General features: G+C 39.0%; 1 protein-coding gene across 1 annotated transcript in view; it reads right to left on the bottom strand.

Annotated features, from left to right (window-relative positions):
• Positions 1–3,566: 3,566 nt before the first annotated feature.
• Positions 3,567–20,986, bottom strand: part of LOC307166749 (uncharacterized protein) — a 206,856-nt gene continuing 189,436 nt past the window's right edge. Inside the window, exons 12-15 of the mRNA XM_079885370.1 lie at positions 18,978–19,151; positions 5,702–5,863; positions 4,496–4,542; positions 3,567–4,412 (exon numbers count right to left, since the gene is read on the bottom strand). Of these exons, the coding sequence (XP_079741496.1) occupies positions 3,886–4,412; positions 4,496–4,542; positions 5,702–5,863; positions 18,978–19,151 (910 nt within the window). The 3' untranslated portion in view covers positions 3,567–3,885. The remainder of the gene's footprint in view (positions 4,413–4,495; positions 4,543–5,701; positions 5,864–18,977; positions 19,152–20,986) is intronic.

Raw genomic sequence — 20,986 nt, 5'->3', positions numbered from 1 at the left:
TGAAATAGATGTTTATTGAACAGAGGCACGGAGTGGAACAGCAGATGAGACTGGTGAGTATGCAGTGGAGAATCAGAACAGGATAATGAACTTAGCTGTCTGTTTGCAGATGGCGGGACAGGATATGGCAGACTGATGACTGGAGAAAGAAGACAGAAGACGGATGACGGGCGATCAGAGATTCGAGGGTGAAGTTCAGGTAAGTGGTCTACAGGTGAGTAGAGGAGTCTGTACGTCAACGTTAGGACAAGACCAGACAATGAAGTGAAGGGGAAGTGTCTTTATATAGTGTGTGTTGATGATGAAGTGCAGGTGCAGTGAATCAGAACTCCGGGGAGAGTGAACGAGTGGGTGAAGTGTGCAGATCTGGTGACTCTGTGACACCAGTAGATTACCGTAAAATCAAGGAAAAACAGTAATATACTGTAAAACGTAACAGTCAGATTTACTAAACGAAAGAATTTAATTTCACTGAAATATTAGGGAAAGTTCATAGAAAAAAGTTATGTAAATATTAAACTGAAGTGTTTTATGTGTTTTTGCACAAGAGGATACAGGAGAGATCTGTTAGTTTAATGCATTAGTTTTGTGGGTCACCATTGTGCTGGAGAGTAGAGCCTGTGCTTCATGAGCAGAGAAACACTGATGTGATGCTGCCTGTTGCTTTATTTAAAAGCAGTAATTGTGTAGTTGCTGATGCAGTGACAATCTCCTTGCTATGTATATTAGCACATACATGTATTCTAATGTTCGCTAAATACGAACTGCAAAGATTTTAGTTAAAGTCATGTTTTTAATTCACTATTACACATTAGGTGTTTGCAGTTTTATATCAAGAGATTTTAATTTCCAGTGGACTCAAATGAAGTAAGTTCACACTATCAGTATAAATACTAGTTTTTAAACTCGAACTGTTTGAAGCAATCGGTTTTCCAAATTATATGAGTTACCTTCCATGGTATTTTTATGGTTACATACTGTAAAAAAGGAGAGCTGTAAATTAACGTTAAAGGGCTGTAAATTAACAGTACATTGCTAGCAACAACAGCTGCCAGTAGATTACCATTATTTTACAGCGCAATTTTTTACAGCTTTATGTATGTATTCTGTATATCGCTACTGTAAATAGAGCCTCGATTTTGTACTTCCAGACCTGTCATTTCCATGCCATTGTTTGTCCATTTCTGTGTTTGTTGTATGTCTTTTATTTCAACAAGATTTTAAAAAGAGGGAGAAAGTGTCTGGGAGCATATTGGAAAAATTTCTTGGAGTCCAGGCAGAATATTCAGAATATTATAGGTTGTGTTTTTAAACAGACAGAATATTTTGGAATTGAAATCTAAAAAGTGAATTTGGATTGTTCAATTTTTGATAACTAAAATATGTTTGAAATGTTTTTACCCAAAGCTAAAAATGCAAGCCCTAAAAGAACAATATATTAAACTCAAGCATGGTTAATTGCAATGCATATTTTATTAAGCTTACTAGTTTATTAAGCTCCTCCAGATCTAATTTAACCCTTGTGTGGTGTTCATATTTTTGTTACTCAGCCAGTGTTCGTGGGTCTGGTGGACCCGCTGCATTTTTGGGTTTTTAATTCAACACAATCAAAAATGTTATGTTAAAATACTCAACAGATGTTTACTTCATCCCAATTACAAGCAATATAAACAGCATATATGGTCAATATTTTCTCTTTACCTTTGTTAGATCACATTTAAGAATTGCAACCTCGTGTGGGAATGGCAGGAGTAGAAACACAAAACTCACTCTTGCACTCTTTCACACTTACACACAATCTCTCTCTCACACGGACGCACACACACACTCATGCAGACACATACACACACCCACAACACACACACCCACAACACACACACAGACACACACAAAACACACACCCACACACACTCGGATATGTGGTGTACGGTCACTCTCCATAGGCATAATGGTTTTTCTAATGTACAGTCAGTATAATATATCCCCCTACACTAACCCTACCACTAAACCTACCAATCACAGACAACTTTTGGCATTTTTTGAATTTCAAAAAACACCATTTAGTATGTTTTAGTATGAGGACACAGATGTCGTCATAAACCATGTTTACGTTGTAACACCCATGTCATTATACACATTTGTGTCCTCATAAACTATATACAAGAACATACACACACTAACAGCAGGCCCTGACAGAAGGAGGACAGAGTAAAGGTACACAGGACCTACAATTTCCACACTTTTATTAGCCCCGGGTCCAGTGGACCCGAACATCCTGTGTGTAATATAAATGTGTAGGGGGGGGTGTACAGTGTGTTTTCATTAAAAATGTGTTCTGATATATATTCTTCACAGAAAATGAGCCAAGGCCAATGAGTCTCAGTTTGAAAAAATAATTAATTGTATCATTTTTCTTTTGATAAAAAATGAAAACGCGTCTAACAGACCCGAACACCATACAAGGGTTAAAATAAACTAACATGGAAAACATAAACAATGAGCTTTTTTATTATTCTGATTTAAAATGCTAAATGCTTTTTTTACTTTGACTTTGATTATTTGTCACAGACTCATTTACTTTCCTGTTCAACAGTTCTTCTGTATTAGATTCAATCCAAACTCTCTTTTGATGAAGATTCATAAAGTGATTCAGTCAAAACTGGACATTAAAAAGCAAACGTGTAAAAACAGTGAAACTCAGGGTGACAAACGTTTATCATGAATGAAAATAACAGTCAAAGATCAACAACTGAAGAAACATGTTCAGACTGAAACAGGAACAAGCGTTTATTGACCACATTAACATGATTAAACTTGAATAAAACATGTCATGTGAATTAACAGCGAAATTCTGGCAGCAGAGGTGACAGTAGTTTAATATTCAATTTACAGTTATCTCTATGATTATACATACTGTATGTCATGTTATTAATTTCACATTGATTATAATAATGCTTCGATTCTACAGCATGAGATCCAGCAGTGTTTTTATCAGATAATCTCAAGGTTTTCAAAAACACATTGTGCACAAAAAAGAAAAAGAGACACACAGAGAAATCAAGATTTAATCAATGAATATTAATAAACGGCCAGGGTTCAGTTTGGCACGGGTGTGGTACACGTGTAGTGTGATCGCTAACAAAGCCAGAGCACAGAACAGCTACTCTTGTGTGCGCTATTGTCATTATTAAAACAGCAACATTTTCTGACTATTATAGTACACTTTTTCAATTAATTAAATTAAAATTAGAGTATTTTTAGACTTATAACGGTTCTGGTTACCTTATTGATGAACAGGAATTGTAGTTTGTGAGTAAAGCTGCAAATTCCTCCATCAACTTCAGCTGTCTCCGTAATAACCTTCTAATACGTGCAAATACAATCAAGTTATAATCACTGCACAACTAGTGAAAATTGCTCTGTTAGTGAAAGTGCTTTTCTTCCTGTTTTCTTCAAAACAAAAAGTTGCATAATAAATGACTTAATCGTGCTCCGGCGCGGTATGATGAGTGCAATGTAAATCACAGTGTGAGTACGCCCTAGGAGACCTTGAGAGGTTTAATATCTTCTTTTCTGTTTGTTCAGTGATTCTGCTTGTAATGTCTTCAATAATGTTCAATCATTATTTATTTATATTTATGCATATTTATGGACATCTCAGGTTAAACTTCGTGACATTTAACAAGGCCTGTTTTTTCAGTGATCTGAATATATGTATTTTTAGGGGAATTTAGCAGTTTTATTGTAATAATTTTTCAGCAAATCATTGTTAGATTTTACTCTGTAAAAAATACATTTATTTCCCAACTTTGAGATATTTATTTTATGGACATCTCAGGTTAACATTAATGTGTGTTTGTCAGTCATTCAGTCAGTTTGTGTGTGTTATTTAATGTCACACAAAGACACTGAATCATAAACACTAAATCCAGCATAAAGTGGTTCAGTGAATGTGGTGTTGAATGTGTGTAAGTGTGTGAGTGTGTGTGTGTCAGAGACGCTGTAGAAGGACACAGTGCCGGCCGACACGTCCAGATACACTCCTACTCTCTTACTGCCTAAACCAGCAGAAACGGCAGTGTCTTGCATATTGTGATAGATGGTGAATCTCTGATCAGTGCAGATCATACACCAGGATACCATATTGTGTCCAAACAAACAGTCATGCCCTCCTTTCCTCTGGATTCCTTTATATGTCACTGATACATCACAATGAAATCCACTCCATTCAGCCTCCCAGTAACAGCGTCCAGTCAGACTCTCTCTAGACAGAACCTGAGGAGGATGCTCAAATCTCTCTGGATGATCAGGATACGACTGACTCTCTTCCACACGCGTCATCTTTCTGTTCTCCTCAGACAAAACGAGACGATTGTTTGCTGTGTTTGGATCCGGTGTGAGATCAACGGCATCTGAACACAAGAACACACATTACAACAGCAACATTTACAACAACAAAACAACAAACACTAAAACTGTGTATTTGGGGAATTACATTTGTGTAGTCTTGATGCCATCCTGAACTCTCCTCCATGATCCACGCTAGAAAACACACACACACACACATTGTTTTTTTTTTTCATGTTTTATGGGGACTTTCCATAGACATCATGATTTTTATACTGTACCTGTCACAGATCAGCCTAATCATCATCCTCTGCACTACATTTCCCATCACTCTCCTCGGTTCCCACCTGCACGTCATTTCCCAATCACTCATACCTGCACCTCATAATCACCCTCATCACTGCCACTACACAGCTTACTGTCTGGTCTTGTTGATGCCAAGTGGACTGTTCACCGTCTCTAGCGCTTTCATTCCTCTGTGTCTCCCTCAAAATTGCCCTTTGAACTCTCACTTACATGCTCACCTCTTCAATGCTCATTTATTGTTCAATAAACTCACTGTTCACCTTCCATCTTCCTCTCAGTGTCTGCATTATGTAACAGAAGACCGGACCAACACAGAAAATGGATCCAGCAGTGCTCTTACTTTGCCTGGACCAAGACCAGCATTCCCTCGAGGCCCACACCGCTGCATTCCTCGACCTGGCGTGACTTACCTCCTTCCCCAACAGATCATTAAGTGTTTTTTTTTTACCATACAAGCCTCAATGCGGAGACGAAGGCACGCCTGCCCGGTGTGGGACCTCGGGAGAATTTTGAGGCTTTTGTAGAGAGGGTATTATCCCACTGTGGATCTCAGTTCACCATCGGCCTTTCCAACAGCGGTGAACTTGAGACCATTCCAGAGTCTCGTACCATCATGGCCGCCATTCCATTCGCATCTACCCTTACCGCCGGCTCCGCCCTGGCCGCCTGAACCAGCACATTGACCATGGACATTCAGTTTACTTTCACAAGACAGCATTTCAAAGCATACAAAAATGTGTTTATGCAAGTGCATGTAAGTAACTCTACCCTTTCATTTGTCAGAGTCCACCGGTTTTTGTTCCGCAGTTGTTGTTGTTCGAACAAGATCCGCAGACTAGCATATAATTTATCAGTAAGAATGGGAATTAAGGCTTCAACGGCACAGCATAATGCTCTCATAGACCCCCAGTAAACCACAATGTTTGGACGGAACCTGACAGTGATGTTTAGAGCCTCTTGTCCAATGACCATGGAACTTTACTCCAGTTTTCTTAAAATCCACAAAAACAATTAAAACAGAGAGGTTCATTCTTATGGGTCAACATACTTTAGTTTGTCCAGATGGCTGAGTGCTTCGGAGAGCAGCTTCAGTCCTGATTCTCCTGGGTGATTGTAGCTCAGATCCAGCTCTCTCAGGTGTGAAGGGTTTGAACTCAGAGCTGAAGCCAGAGCAGCACAACCTTCTTCTGTCACCATACAGCCAGATAATCTGTGACAACAGTGAGTGTTCATGTTAGTGTACTTCATTTGTAGAGATGGGAACTGAAAATCAAATACTTGAGATCAGGAGTAGGATAACATTTTGATTCCTCTCATTGATTCATTTTGTGTGCATTTTAATGACTTTAAACCATTAACCCTCTGGGGTCTAAGGTGTTTTTGGGGTCCTTGAGATGTTCTGACATGCCCTGACATTTTTGCTTTTTTCAGTTGCTTATAAACATATTAATGGCAAAAAAAAAATACACACTATTTAGCACAAACAGGGCTACCATGAAATGTGAGCAACAAGAATGTACATGTCTGCATTTTTGAGAGAATAATGTTTATGCGTGGTTATTGAAAAAACTAAAAACTAAAGTTTCTGAAATAAGGCCATAAAACACATTCTAAATATGTGCCAATAAGACTTTTGTCTAAAAGATGTCATTGCCTAGTGTTTTTTCTTCAAAATGAAGTGAAAATCACCCTGCCTTATCATTCACATAACACAATACATTGATTTGAATTTTGCAAAGCACTTTCTGTTTGGAAAGGCCATATGCGGAGTGGGCGTCAACGGTCATGCATATATAGTGGTTCACACCTGAGGAGACAATGGGGCCCGCATACTTAATTAGCCATTCATTCAGGTGAGTCACTGAGCCACAAGAATGCAAGAGCAACAGTTGGAAGCATCTCAATTCTTTTTTATTTTTCCTCATATTGTGCTTGCAATTTGGCCTATAATATCCAAGGAAAACATGTCTAGTAATTGTGCAGTTAATTCTCATACTGTATTTTCAGTTTTGGAATATTTATGCTCTCCCCAAATTTGTCAATAATAAAACACAATAAAAGTTATTTAAAGAAAAGGCTTATATTTACCTTTTAATAGTTTGTTTACATCTACCTTGTAAATATATTTTTTTATTAAAAAGGTTACAATTACAACAACAATTCAAGTGTAATCTTTCTTTGTAAAAACTAAAGTATACATTTTATCATACATATTTCAAAGTTAAGGATTTGATTGATTATTTGATAACTTTATTTTTGACAAAACATATTATATTTAACATAAGCAAATATTGGCAAACAAAAGCTTATTTGAGGTGGCAGATATTTTACATTAAAAATGTATAATCTATCCAAAACTAATCAACGAAATGTTGTCTTTCATATGTCTGTAACATAGGTCTTTCATTTTTATTATAAGAAATATAAATGTTAATTTGCAGTTTAAATCCAGGAAATTTGTTAATGAAAAAATTATTAAAAGTAAGATACAATTGATACAAAACGAAATTCGTTTTAAAGAAAGGATTTGTACTTTCTGTTTTGAGGTCTCTGTGAAAGTTTGAAAGTCTTTTAGTGATTTTTTTAGAGCGCTCGCGTCCATAATGGAGAACTGTCACGTAATATTGTTTTTTCCTCATAAATGCGAACACGAAAAATAAAAGACAAAAGACTTTTAAGTAAAACTTACTCCGAAATTGTGTTCTCGGCGGAATTCGCTCTTCAAAATGCTGCCGTTCGCCGTCTGAGTTACAATCTTCCTCTGAGGAAAAGGTGCATTCTTCCTCGCCGTCCAGAATCATCTGAAGGGAGTCTTTATTACCGGAGAAGCGTGTCATACTCAAAACGCGATGAACTATCAGTAAGTCTGATGAAGAAACTTTTTATGGCATTGATCGGGGGGCGGGTGCGCTGCATACTAGATCATCTAACGATTTACATGTGAATCGCGCGGGGGGCGGGGCGGGGCGGCCGCAGCTGATTATAGAGATAATGAGGCAGAAGGAAAAACGGTACCTCTCCTTGCTTTCAAACGGATTACATGAGTTGAAAACATTTGTTTTTTATATAAATTACTTCATTTAAAAGAGGAGATTTCAAGCTTCATAAAGACATATCTCATGTGCCTGTGTGAGAAGTATTCGCTGAGTTATGATTCATTTTCGGACGCGTTTCAGAATGGACTACACGGACAGAGAGAAGGCAGAACTCGCTTCGTGTTTATTTTTCTTTATTTGGCGAAAAGCACAACACTTTGTTTTTATTGTGAGTGTACACAAAAATAATACACACTTAACAGGATAGATTGATGTATAACACAAGCATATAAGATAAAAATTAATATTTTTATTTTATTATTTTTTTGCACTCATACGGAAAAAAACTAGCCTATCGCGCCGGCGCGATAGCCGACCTCAGGGGGTTAAAGCGCTAGACCCGTATGTTGTTTTCTGTGCTGAACACACACCCAAAGCACGCTCAGAGAAAAAGTTATTCAATGGGATTTTAAACCATTCACATGCAAGAAGACTTGTGTGCTGTATTAAGACCTACAATTAATTTGCCTTGCCTAATTTCATAATGGCATCATCACATAACCACACTTGCGACACTGACATGCACGGACTCCTCAATGAAAATGTTATTTAATATAGACTACAAAACTAGGTGATCTATTCACAAATTGTCAAGACTGCTTGTTATAAATCTTTTTTCATCATTCTGATAAGTATAGTTGTTGTTTGATCCATGGCGAAAACGGCATTGTTGTTCGTCAAGATTTTCTTTTGTTTCCATAATTAGCACATTATTGTTATTATTGTTATTATTATTACAACAATTATATAGGCCTAATAACATTCTTTAGGTCAGAACACAGCATAATCAGTCATAGATGACAATAAAAACCAGCTTCATATGAAGACTTAAAAAAAAAAAAAAACTTTTAGCAAGAAATATTGATTCTTCTAATTTTTTTCATTATCACTAATGTATGGTCCACAAGAGAAACATTTAGTCATTAAGATAATTGATATACCATTATCAGTAAATGTTGAGGTAGATTCAGCACTCATCTGAGAGAATTGATGAACAATAATTGATAATATTGCCCAACACTAATGCAACCATAATACTGCGAGTTATGCAAAGATCTAACTTTAAACTTTCACTTCAAAATACAAACTCTATTTTTACCCAACAAATGTGTCCACAAATGCCCTATTAACAAATAGAACATGTATATCCAATATAAGCGTGATGGTGTGCGTAGCAAAATTACGTCATTGCAGTGTGGGCGGTCATGCATGTTGCGTGCACAAGCCCCCATTTCGCGTAGCAGTGTGCTCTGCATTTTTTGTAACTTGGTGCATGGCTCCAAAATGCACAACTTTGAAGCGACTCTGGCTCGGCAGGTAAATTGCTTACATTTACAAAAATGGGCCTACAATAGCAGAAATTTGTCTTTTAATGAAAATAAAGGTCCACCGCTGCTTCCTGATGGTTTAGCGGACAATAACTCAGTCACCCCCTGTCAAGTATAAATGCCTAGTCTGTTTGGGGAGGTACGTGCACAGTCAGTGGAGGCTCGCAGTACTGAACCAAGCATAAACAAGGCTTGAGGGACAGACACAGCAGTGGAGATCGCACATCTCTCTAAATACTCAAGTAAATGGGAGTGGGAATTTCCCGCATTATGAACATGGCACTTGCCGGAGTTATTAACATTGTAAGCAATACCCACAACCTTACACAAAATTGCAGGCCTTGTAGCCTATATACAGATAATTTAGTAAGCAGAAATCCGAAATTCACCTTAACATGTTTCTTCAAATTAGAGTAAGATGCAGATATCTCGATTGAATTGATGCTTGAAGAATGCACTTCCACAGCAGCCATTATTAACAGCATTTGGCACCATCTACTGCTATGGATAAAGTTTTCTATGCAAGATTTTATTTGACGGAAGTCACAAGACCGATTACTCTCTTCCTAGCCAATCATGTTGATGGATAAACATAAAATTTAAACAAGCATGTAACGACCACAAATGGAGGGAAAATAGCAGAGTAAAAGTACAGATACATCACTTAAAATGTACTCAAGTATAAGTACTACTTAAACTACTTTAAAAAGTACAATTTCTTAAAAAGCAGGCTGCTTAGGTCCCATACCCGTCTGTGGCTGCTGCACCACAAGGGTACTGGAGAACAGTGCTTCCCTGACAGACATCTGCAGAGAGGCAGGCTGGGCTACATCCAATATCTATGCGAAATTTTATAATCCAGAATTGATAGTTTCGTCTTAAGTGTTAGTGGGCACAAATAGGTAATTGTCAGTCAACCAGTTGGGTGTATCGCTTGCACTCAGCGCCTTTCCCCTCTCTGAGGTGATTGTAGGAGCCGCATTTGAGTTTATTTTTGGTTTCATAATTTACTTATAATTGTTTTTTCTATTGCATTTGAGTGGTACACCTTCTACAGCCAGAGAGGGCGCTGTCCTATAAGTTGGAGCATGTAGCGCATGAGAGAAGGAGAAGGCGTGCCAGCAGATACAGTCTTTGACCTCGGCCTGGATCTGGGTTACTGGAGCTTGGCCTGTGTGAGGAAGCTGTATTCCAAGCGCTACAAGGACAGTTCTCATTTTTCTTTTGTACTTTATATAATTTGCAATTTGTGCAATAAAAATCTTGGATTTTCTTGGATTCGGGCTGTGAGTCTGACCCTGTACCCGCATTCTCCAGGTGGTTGGAAACAATAAGAGGGGGTTACAGGAAAAACCCAACATTGTTTTTGCCACTACATTTCGTCAAAGACTTGCTGTGAATTTATCAAAGACGGATTTATGTTGGAACTACGCGATATGAAGACAAAGGAAACGTCGGTCTAAGTGTGGCAAGCCAAACAAAGAAACACTTCGATGGAGGTATGTGCTTTCAAAGTGAATAATATTTGAAGGATATAGAAACGAATCTCACCGCAGATTTTTGAGTTGATGAACTGTGATTTTTTTTTTTTGAGTTTCATAAAGTGAGGCCAAACAAATAAGAGCGGTGATAACAGCCAAATTGGAACAAATGAAATGCAACTATATGTTGATTTTTGGAAAGAAAACGAACTGCTTTCTACATTTTTGAGAAATTTTGCATTGATTGAAGCAAGATAAATACTTTCTGAGATTTTTGGGAAGTTTATTTTATTTTATTTTGAGAATAATGGCTGATTCTAACGAAGAAGAAACAACTCCTGTGAAGGACATGAGTGAAACTGTCGCGCAATTGCGCTCATCTAGAGGAGGAAAAATGTCACATGTAACACGGAGAATGAACATTGTGAATGATTTAATGACTAGTCCGGAATTTCTTGATGAAGTTAAACAAAACATGATTAAGTTTAATGAATTTCTTGAAGAGTTCAAAGCCTTGCATGCCTCCTATAGTGAAATGTTGGATGAGGAAGCAAATCAAGAAGACCACGAAACATGGTATCAGCCTAGATGGGTACAGATAACGGCTTTTATGGCTAACGTTGAAAATTGGATTTCAGCCATAGAAAACCCAGGTTCCCAAGCCATAGTTGAAGCCACCACCTCTTCTGTTACCCAAGTAGAAGATTCTGATACTGATACTGATGCACAATCATTTAGTTCACATACATCATCTGTGTCATTGCGCATCAGTGCAGAGGCAGAGAGAGTGGCTTTAATGGCTAAAGCTGCAAAGCTACAAGAAAGGCATGCAATTGAGGAGCAGGAGCATATTCTAAGAAAAAAGAGAGAAACTTTAGAGTTGCATTCTGAAATTGAAGCCACTACTGCAAAAATTAATTATCTGAAAGAAGCTGAAATAGAAATGTATAAACCTGCCCAGTCTGATGTCACAGTTCAGATGCCTTTGTTGGGTGCCGAAGCAGATGAAGTGAAGACAAAATCAACAGTGACACATGTACCATTGGATGAAAAGCTTGATAGCTCACTTTATTTCCATGACAGGACTTCCCCAGTAGTTAAAACTAGGCCAGGTGTTCAGGTTCAATTTCCTCTTCACAGCAGACCTGATTTCCAGCCCAGAACTAGCGGTGATATCCGACCACAACAACAGCAGACCTCAGCTCACAGTATTCCCTCTGTCATTTCCCAGCCAGCAAGGTCAGTCACAGCCATTCAGTCCACTGTACCTCAAGGGCAAATTCCTACACCCAGTTCAGCACAGGAAAGCCACATGATTAAAATTCTGGAAAAGCAGAGTGAATTAACAAAGATTCTTATGAAACAGCAACTTCTGTCTACACTACCGCAAGGTAGCATTCCACTCTTTGATGGACAAGTTCTTGAGTACAAGTCATTCATTCACTCCTTTGAAAATATGGTTGAAAGCAAAACTGATAACAATAAAGATCGATTGCAGTTTCTTATTCAATATACTAGAGGCCCAGCACAAAGGCTAGTCAAGAGCTGTGAGTACTTGTCACAAGATAGAGGCTACAAGAGAGCAAAGGAGTTGCTAAAGGAAAATTTTGGAAACGAATACAAGATCTCTTGTGCTTACTTGGAAAAAGCCCTATCCTGGTCCCAAATAAAATCTGAGGATTTTAAATCACTACAGGATTATGCCATGTTCCTTAGGAGCTGCTGCAATGCTATGGAGGAAATGGAATATATGGAGGAGCTGGATACAGTATCCAATATGAGAAGCATTGTGCTCAAGCTACCATACAAGCTTCGGGAGAAATGGCGTAACAAGGCTTATGAGCTGCAAGAACAACGTAGTCGTAGGGTAAGGATTTTAGATCTAGTCTGCTTCATTGAAAGACAAGCTCGCATAGCAGCTGATCCAGTATTTGGTGATCTTCAAGATCAGTCGGCTAGTAGAGGAAAGGCTAGATCCCCAGTCAAATCACAGGCCTCGAAGTCATCTGGCAGTAGTTTTGCCACTAGTATAGCTATTGCCCAAAAGCAGATGAAGTTTGATCTTTCTTGCCCCTTCTGTAGCTCAAGACACACATTGGACTTGTGTAAAGACTTTTTAAAGATAACACACAGAGACAAGCTCAGTTTTATAAAGACCAAAGGCATATGCTTTGGATGTCTCTCCACAGGCCACATTAGCAGAGACTGCAAAAGACGTCTCAGCTGTAAAGTATGTAAGCAAGCTCACCCTAGTGTCCTACATATTGAGGCCAAAGATGGTATCATCAAAAAGGCAGAAAGACCCTCTGATGTTACAGGCAATGCATCAGCAGGGTTATGTGGTCATATAGGGGCCGGAGACCAAGAGAGTGTGCTGTCCATTGTCCCAGTTCAGGTTAAGGCAGCAAAGGGCAGCCAAGTCTTACAGGTGTATGCTCTCCTGGACCCTGGATCCTCCGCCACCTTCTGCTCTGAGGATCTTATGTTTCGGCTCAATCTGAAGGGAAGAAAAACACACATTCTTCTACGCACAATGAATCAAGAAAAAACTGTTCCAACTCATGTCGTCTCTGAAATGGAAGTTTCAGCACTGGACAGCAATAACTTCTTACCTCTTCCTGATCTCTTCACTCAAAAAGAAATGCCAGTTACCACAAACAGCATTCCCAAGCAGAAAGACTTAGCACAATGGAAGTATTTAAGTCGAGTCAAACTTCCCAGCATTAATTCAAAGGTGGAGCTGTTGATTGGCACAAATGCTCCAAAGTGCATAGAACCATGGGAGGTTGTCAATAGTCAAGGTGGGGGCCCCTACGCAGTCAGAACCTTATTGGGGTGGGTTGTAAACGGGCCACTGAGAAGTGCTGATGGCAGTGCAGAGAATGTGACTGTGAATAGGATATCAGTTACAAGTCTAGAACAGCTTCTGATCTCACAGTATAATCAGGATTTCAGTGAGGTAGCATCTGAGGAGAAGAACGAAATGTCAGTTGAGGACAAAAGATTTTTAGAGATAGCCAATGAGGCAGTCTTACAAGATGGACATTACTATCTGAAGTTGCCCTTTAGGAAAACTGATGTCAGCATGCCTAACAATCGCCAAGTTGCAGAACAGCGCCTCCAAACTCTGAAACGGAAAATGAAAAAAGATGAACAATACAAACAAGAATATGTTGCCTTTATCAATGACATCTTTGAAAATCATTATGCAGAGGAGGTCCCAGAGGAAGAACTCACACAGGCACCTGGAAAGGTATGGTACATACCACACCACGGAGTGTATCACCCTAAAAAGAAGAAACTTAGAGTGGTGTTTGATTGTGCAGCTACTTACAAAGGTGTATCCCTCAACACAGAGCTACTACAGGGTCCTGATCTGACCAATTCTCTTGTCGGAGTCATTTGGAGATTCTGCAAAGAACCCATTGGAATTATGGCTGACGTTAAGTCAATGTTCCATCAGGTGGGAGTAGAGAAATCAGGTGTGGACTATTTGCGCTTTCTGTGGTGGCCACAGGGTGACTCCAGTCAAACCCCAAAGGAATACCGTATGCTTGTGCACATCTTTGGTGCAGTGTCCTCCCCAAGTTGCGCAAGTTTTGCGTTACGAAAAACTGCTGATGACAATGAAAGCTGTTTTCCCCTTCAGGTAGCTGAAACAATCCGGCACAACTTTTATGTGGATGATTGTGTTAAGTCCGTGGTTGAAGAGTCTGAAGCAATCCAGCTAGTAAAAGACCTCACTGCACTATGCTACAAAGGTGGATTCCAGCTGACTCAATGGGTCAGCAATAATCGGGCAGTTCTAGCATCCATTCCAAAAGAAAAATGGGCAAAAGAAATCAAAACACTGGATCTTGACAAAGACAGCCTACCAATGGAAAGAGCCCTGGGATTGCAGTGGTGTGTGGACTCTGACCATTTCCAGTTTAACATCAATTTAAGCCAGAAGCCACATACCCGCAGAGGCATACTTTCTGTTGTAAGTTCCATTTTTGATCCCCTCGGTTTTCTTGCTCCTCTCATTCTCCCAGCCAAGCAGTTGCTACAGGAGCTCTGCCAGAGAGGCTTTGGATGGGATGAACCTTTGCCCCAAGCTGTAGTAGACCGGTGGGAAGGATGGACTAACAGTTTAGAAAGAATAAAAAACTTCAGTGTTGCACGTTGTTTGAAACCAAAAGGTTATGGAACAACAAAGTGTGCAGAACTACACCACTTTGCTGACGCCAGTGAGAATGGCTATGGCTCAGTGAGCTACATAAGACAAGCTAATGAACAGGACATTGTACATGTCACTTTTCTCATGGGAAAGTCCAGAGTCCTTCCTTTAAAGAACATCACAATACCACGTCTGGAGCTGGCCGCTGCAGCACTGTTGATAAAAGTGGACAAAATGCTAAGGAGAGAACTACATCTACCCTTAAAGCCCTCCGTTTTCTGGACTGACAGCCAAACCGTACTTAAGTACATTAGAAGTGACACTGCAAGATTTAAAACGTATGTAGCCAACAGGGTCTCGCTGATTCGGGATAACTCGGAGCTGTCTCAATGGAGATACGCAAGAAGTAAAGACAATCCAGCTGATGATTCCTCGAGAGGATTGAGTGCAGATCAATTCATGGAACAAAGGAGGTGGATGCATGGCCCAGAGTTCCTATGGAAACCTGAGGAAAGTTGGTTAGAGGTGGAGGCATTGGGCTCAGTATTACAGGATGATCCAGAGGTCAGGAGAAACACTACTGTGTTTACAACAGTGGTGAACACTGAAACACCCACAGACCAGCTTATTTCATACTTTTCAAATTGGATTAGGCTGCTTAAAGCAGTGGCATGGTACATCAAACTGAAAACGGCCTTGATACTGAGAATCAAAAAACAAAAGGGCTTCCCATCGTATCAAGTCACTACCCGCTCCCGCAGCCAAAAGGTGAGCCCAAAACTACAGGGTTTCAGGACCAAACCTGGTGGACAGGTCCTCACAGTGGAAGATCTCTTACAGGCAGAAAGGTCAGTTATCTCTTATGTTCAGAGGCAAGCATTCCCAGATGAAATTACAACACTGCAAATGACTCCACCTAAAGTCAAAAGGAGCAGCAGGATCTGTAGGCTTGATCCTGTGCTAGATGAAGGCATCTTAAGAGTAGGTGGCCGGATGCATAAATCTGCCATGCCTGATGAAACTAAACACCCCTGTATCTTGCCCAAAGATTCACACATTTCAATTCTTCTTTTAAGACACATTCATGAACGCTGTGGTCACAGTGGCAGGAACCACATGCTCTCAGAGCTCCGTAAGAAGTATTGGATTATTAAGGCCAACTCCTTAGCAAGAAAGGTGCTCTCAAGATGTGTCATGTGTCGACGTGTGAAGGGCAAAGCAGGTGAGCAAAAAATGGCAGATTTGCCGCTAGAAAGAATTCTACCTGACCTCCCTCCCTTTACCAATGTCGGATTGGACTACTTTGGCCCCATTGAAGTGAGGCGAGGAAGAAGCACCATCAAAAGGTATGGAGTTCTGTTTACATGTATGTCTAGCAGAGCTGTTCATTTGGAAGTAGCTTTCTCATTAGACACTGACTCATGCATTCACGCTTTGAGGAGATTTGTTTGCAGAAGGGGGCAGATTAAGCACATCAGATCTGACAACGGAACGAACTTGGTGGGTGCTCAGGTGGAGCTCAAGAAAGCTCTGATGACACTGGACAAGTTGAAGAGCCAGGATGCCCTGCTTCCTGATGGAATCGAGTGGAGTTTCAACCCACCAGCTGCATCGCACCATGGCGGAGTCTGGGAGAGGCTTATAAGATCTGTTCGTTACGTGCTGTACTCCACACTCCATCAACAGTCCATCGATGATGAGGGTCTTCAAACTCTATTCTGTGAGGTAGAGGCTATTCTAAACAACCGTCCTCTCTCCACAGTGTCCTCAGACCCATACGACCTAGAACCGCTGACCCCAAACCACCTCCTCTTGCTGAAAACGCAGCCCATTATGCCTCCTGGAATCTTCCTGAAATCAGACCTTTATGCTAGACGCCGCTGGAAACAGGTCCAGTACATGGCAGATCTCTTCTGGCATAGATGGACTAAAGAATACCTTCTTCTACTCCAAGAAAGGCAAAAATGGACTGTAGTCAGGAAGAACCTGAGTGTTGGAGATCTTGTTCTAGTGGTTGACCCCACTGCTCCTAGAGGGTCATGGCCATTAGGAAGAGTTCTAGAGACCAAGCCTGATCGAAAGGGGCTTGTCCGATCCGTGAAGCTCCAGACACAGACTTCAATTCTTGATAGACCCATTACCAAGCTGTGCCGAATTCTGGAGAATGAAGAGTGTCCGGTGCCCCTTAAAGATCACCAATAAGGGATGTAATGTATATATATACATATTTTTCTAAAAGCATTAAGAGATTATTGATTTCTGGCTCCTTTTTTGTATTTATTTTAAACAATTGATTCTATAAAGAACAATTAGGGGCCGGTGTGTAGGAGCCGCATTTGAGTTTATTTTTGGTTTCATAATTTACTTATAATTGTTTTTTCTATTGCATTTGAGTGGTACACCTTCTACAGCCAGAGAGGGCGCTGTCCTATAAGTTGGAGCATGTAGCGCATGAGAGAAGGAGAAGGCGTGCCAGCAGATACAGTCTTTGACCTCGGCCTGGATCTGGGTTACTGGAGCTTGGCCTGTGTGAGGAAGCTGTATTCCAAGCGCTACAAGGACAGTTCTCATTTTTCTTTTGTACTTTATATAATTTGCAATTTGTGCAATAAAAATCTTGGATTTTCTTGGATTCGGGCTGTGAGTCTGACCCTGTACCCGCATTCTCCAGGTGGTTGGAAACAATAAGAGGGGGTTACAGGAAAAACCCAACATTGTTTTTGCCACTACAGTGATAATGTGCACTTTTTTGTCCATGTTTTTTGGTCCTATTCTCCAGCACTCATTGGTAGCTGAATTTGGCGGATGAATTCGCTACCAGGCCCATTAGTCATGGCATGCCCCTTTTCAGGTGAGCCTGTGTACTTGGGTTAAGTGCTCCAGATGTGCTGATTCCCTAACAGTAAACTCATTTGATGCATTTTCACTTTTTGGTTTCTCTGTTAGTAAACCCTGTCTTGGTAGAGCCTCACTCTGCCACCAGTCACTGTGGCTGTAGAGTTTCTCCCTACTCAGGCAGAACCTACCACAAAAACGTCTTCCATGTGAAGCACTTCCCACTAGGGAAGTCCATGTGATGTATTCTCCACATGTTAGCCTCCCTTCAGGCATGATGATATCTCTGAGGTGTTCTTTTTTCTGCATAAGAAAAATAACACTCTCCCCAGCGCAAACTTCTGGTCTGCACAGCTGGATGTTTTTATCTTTTATTCAAAAAAAAAAAAAAATCAAAGGGCTATTTTTAAGTACGGTCCTTTATCACACCCCTTGTGGTACAGGCTACGGCAAATTGAGGTGTTGGGAAGGTTACGACGTGGCCTGGGTGCACTTGTCATTAGGCAATTCAATGCAAATTCCACTCGTTCATTTTCATTGGCCTTTTCTGAAGTTTCAGAGGTGTTTAGAGCTCTCAAAGGCATCCCCTAATGCCACTACATAAACACACATCAGGAAACGGAGGTTACAATAGTAACCAAGATGTTAGTTGACATGTAGTTGCAAAGTAACCTATATTTAGTAGAATATCTAAAGTGGAACATTGAAATAAAGAGTAACATTTATTATTACAGTGAGGACTATGCAGTGTTTTGTTTAACATTTCATTATTTAATATTTGTATTTCTAAACTGAATGCTCAAGTTAGATGGATCTGCTTTTGTTCTTATTTTATTACTAACCTGTTATCAATAATTAATTACTTGAGAACTTTTTACTTGTGTAAGGTAGGTTAGTATTAGTTTTTTCTGTGGTATTAAAATTGGTACAGAGAATTGTTAAATTTCACTTGCATCTAACATTTTGGTATTTGGTATTGTATTTCCAGCAGAAAAAAAAGTTTCATTTCATTTAATAACGTTAGGCAGTTTTGATTTATATGCTGTTTAATGTTGATGATCGTGTTATTTTACATATGCATATGACTACATACTGTATATCACTTGTTTTTGCATCTCCTTTGCATGTGTTTTGATCGGGAGATTCAGTACTCTTTCAGAAGATCCATAATAGCGTGTGTAAAAGCGAAAACAAGGAAATCTGGAAATTTCCATCAATGGAGGAAAAGAGTTAAGAATAAAGAAAAGCATCACACACAAAAACAAAAACATTTTTTCTTTTGTAAAAAAAAAAAAGGTTGTAACTGGATATAATAACTGTTAGCCTAACATGTGTTAGAAAAGTCAGTTAATAAATCACTGCATTTATTGGCTGAATAGTTGATTAATCATTCTAAAAGTCATTAGTCTATTATCAAAATACATACCTCAGTATATTGAGTACACAGTTTGGACTCTTCAGTCCAGCACAGAGCAGCTTCACTCCTGAATCCTGTAGGTCATTGCTACTCAGGTCCAGCTCTCTCAGGGAGGAGTTTGATGATTGTAGAGCTGAAGCCACATTTTCACAGCACTGATCAGTGAGATTACAGAAGACCAATCTAAACAGGGTAATGAGATACAATCTATTAGAGATGCACCATATAGATACAAACTAATGTTTGCGGGAACTGTATGCACTCATAGTCAGCATAGTATGGAAAGGCTTACATCTCACTGTGATGCTCACAGTTATCATGTAATAATAACAACATCACATGGATTAAATAATAAATAAGCAAATTTCAGATTAAGGAAAATGTATCTAATGTATTTAAATGTGTAAGACAAAATACATATATGTAATAATATGCTTTACATAATTTTAATAAATTATCTTAAATTTAAAAAATAATTAATCGCTAACAAGAATTGGTCAATACTAAAGCCACTTTTTTTTTAAACTCTTCATACAGTCTGCATTGACAACATAATTCTTGACCAAAATATATCTTCTATTTTATTTCATGATTACTGCTTTTTATATATTAGTATTTACATATATTTTCTATATACAACATTTTCTATATAATTCAATTTAATTATACTAAAGATACTGCAGATACTAAATTTGCCATCATTCTGTTTTGAATGTGTTTTTACAGTTTTCTTTCACAATCGCTAGGACACATTTATCAATACCTGGGTCGCTTTTTCCAAAACTCTTCAAACAGTGAGCACAACACCAGTATATGGGCCAGATTTACTAACAGCTTGTGTCAGCGCAAACCCTCTTTGGGTGTTAAAAAACTACTTTCAGGAATTACTAAATACACGCAGTGAAAAAATAGTGCTGAAAAGGTGAGGACAGTTGTTCTGCAGCTGACCTTGTTTCATATGCATTTGTAGGAATTTCCCTTTCAGATGCAAAATGTATGGGAGAAGAGTATTTAAATGAATCACTCAAGGTGATTTACTAAGGTTTGCGCTTTTCAATTTACTGGTCTTTGCAGCATTATTTACCGCCCCAAAAAAGCACGTCTTAACCCTTTAGAACCTGAAGCTAAAATAGGTGTTTTTCACATAATTTGATTTTTTTACTGTAAAATTCTAAAACAATGTGCTATCTTCATGTGCAAGGTGTCATCTTTTTCAGAAAAATATAAGCTTTCAACAAATTACAGTTATTGACCATTATTGTGTGTGGTGAGTTTGTAAATAGAATTTAAATAGACAAAATAAAAAAAAAAACGAGAATAAATTTACTGATTTTTATTTAGAAAAAAAAACAGAAAAAATCATGAACGAAAGACGAAAGAAGCTAACACTTTAAAGTTGAAAAATGAACTATAATAATTTTTTTTATTATATTTTTTTTACTTTTATATTTTATTATATAGTTTATTATAGTTTTATTATATTTTATTTTATAGTCTATTATATAGTTTTTTGTAACATTGAATTGCACAGTTTTCATTTAGGACACTTTTTTTCATACACGCACACATACAAATGCACGCACTCATAGGCACGCACACATACACATACACATGCACGCACTACATGCTTAGATACGTGAAAGAGTAACGGCCATACGCCTCCAAAATTTCATTACAAATCATCCGAATCCCCTCTTCTGCTGTCTAACACTTCTTTCACCATTTGTTCGTTTCTTTTATTATTTTATGCAATCCAAAACACTCTAACCTGCCGTGCGTCGTATCTCTCTATTCAAATCCTTCCTTCCCGCGCTGCTGTCATTTGCAGACAGAAAGCATGACATTACCGTAATAAGCCGTATATTGGTGAAAAGCGCATGTTGTCTACTTTCAGGAACTATTTGAATTATTTTGATAGTGCAAACGGTTGAAGAGTTACAGTGACATGAATACAGCTTGGTTGGCTGTGTCGTCGATGACACATCCGGTTTTAAAGGGTTAAACCAGACGTTCATTTG

This window comes from Squalius cephalus (assembly GCF_949319135.1).
Source record: "Squalius cephalus genome assembly, chromosome: 1".
NCBI lineage: Eukaryota > Metazoa > Chordata > Actinopteri > Cypriniformes > Leuciscidae > Squalius > Squalius cephalus.
This window is presented reverse-complemented; position numbering and strand designations above follow the sequence as displayed.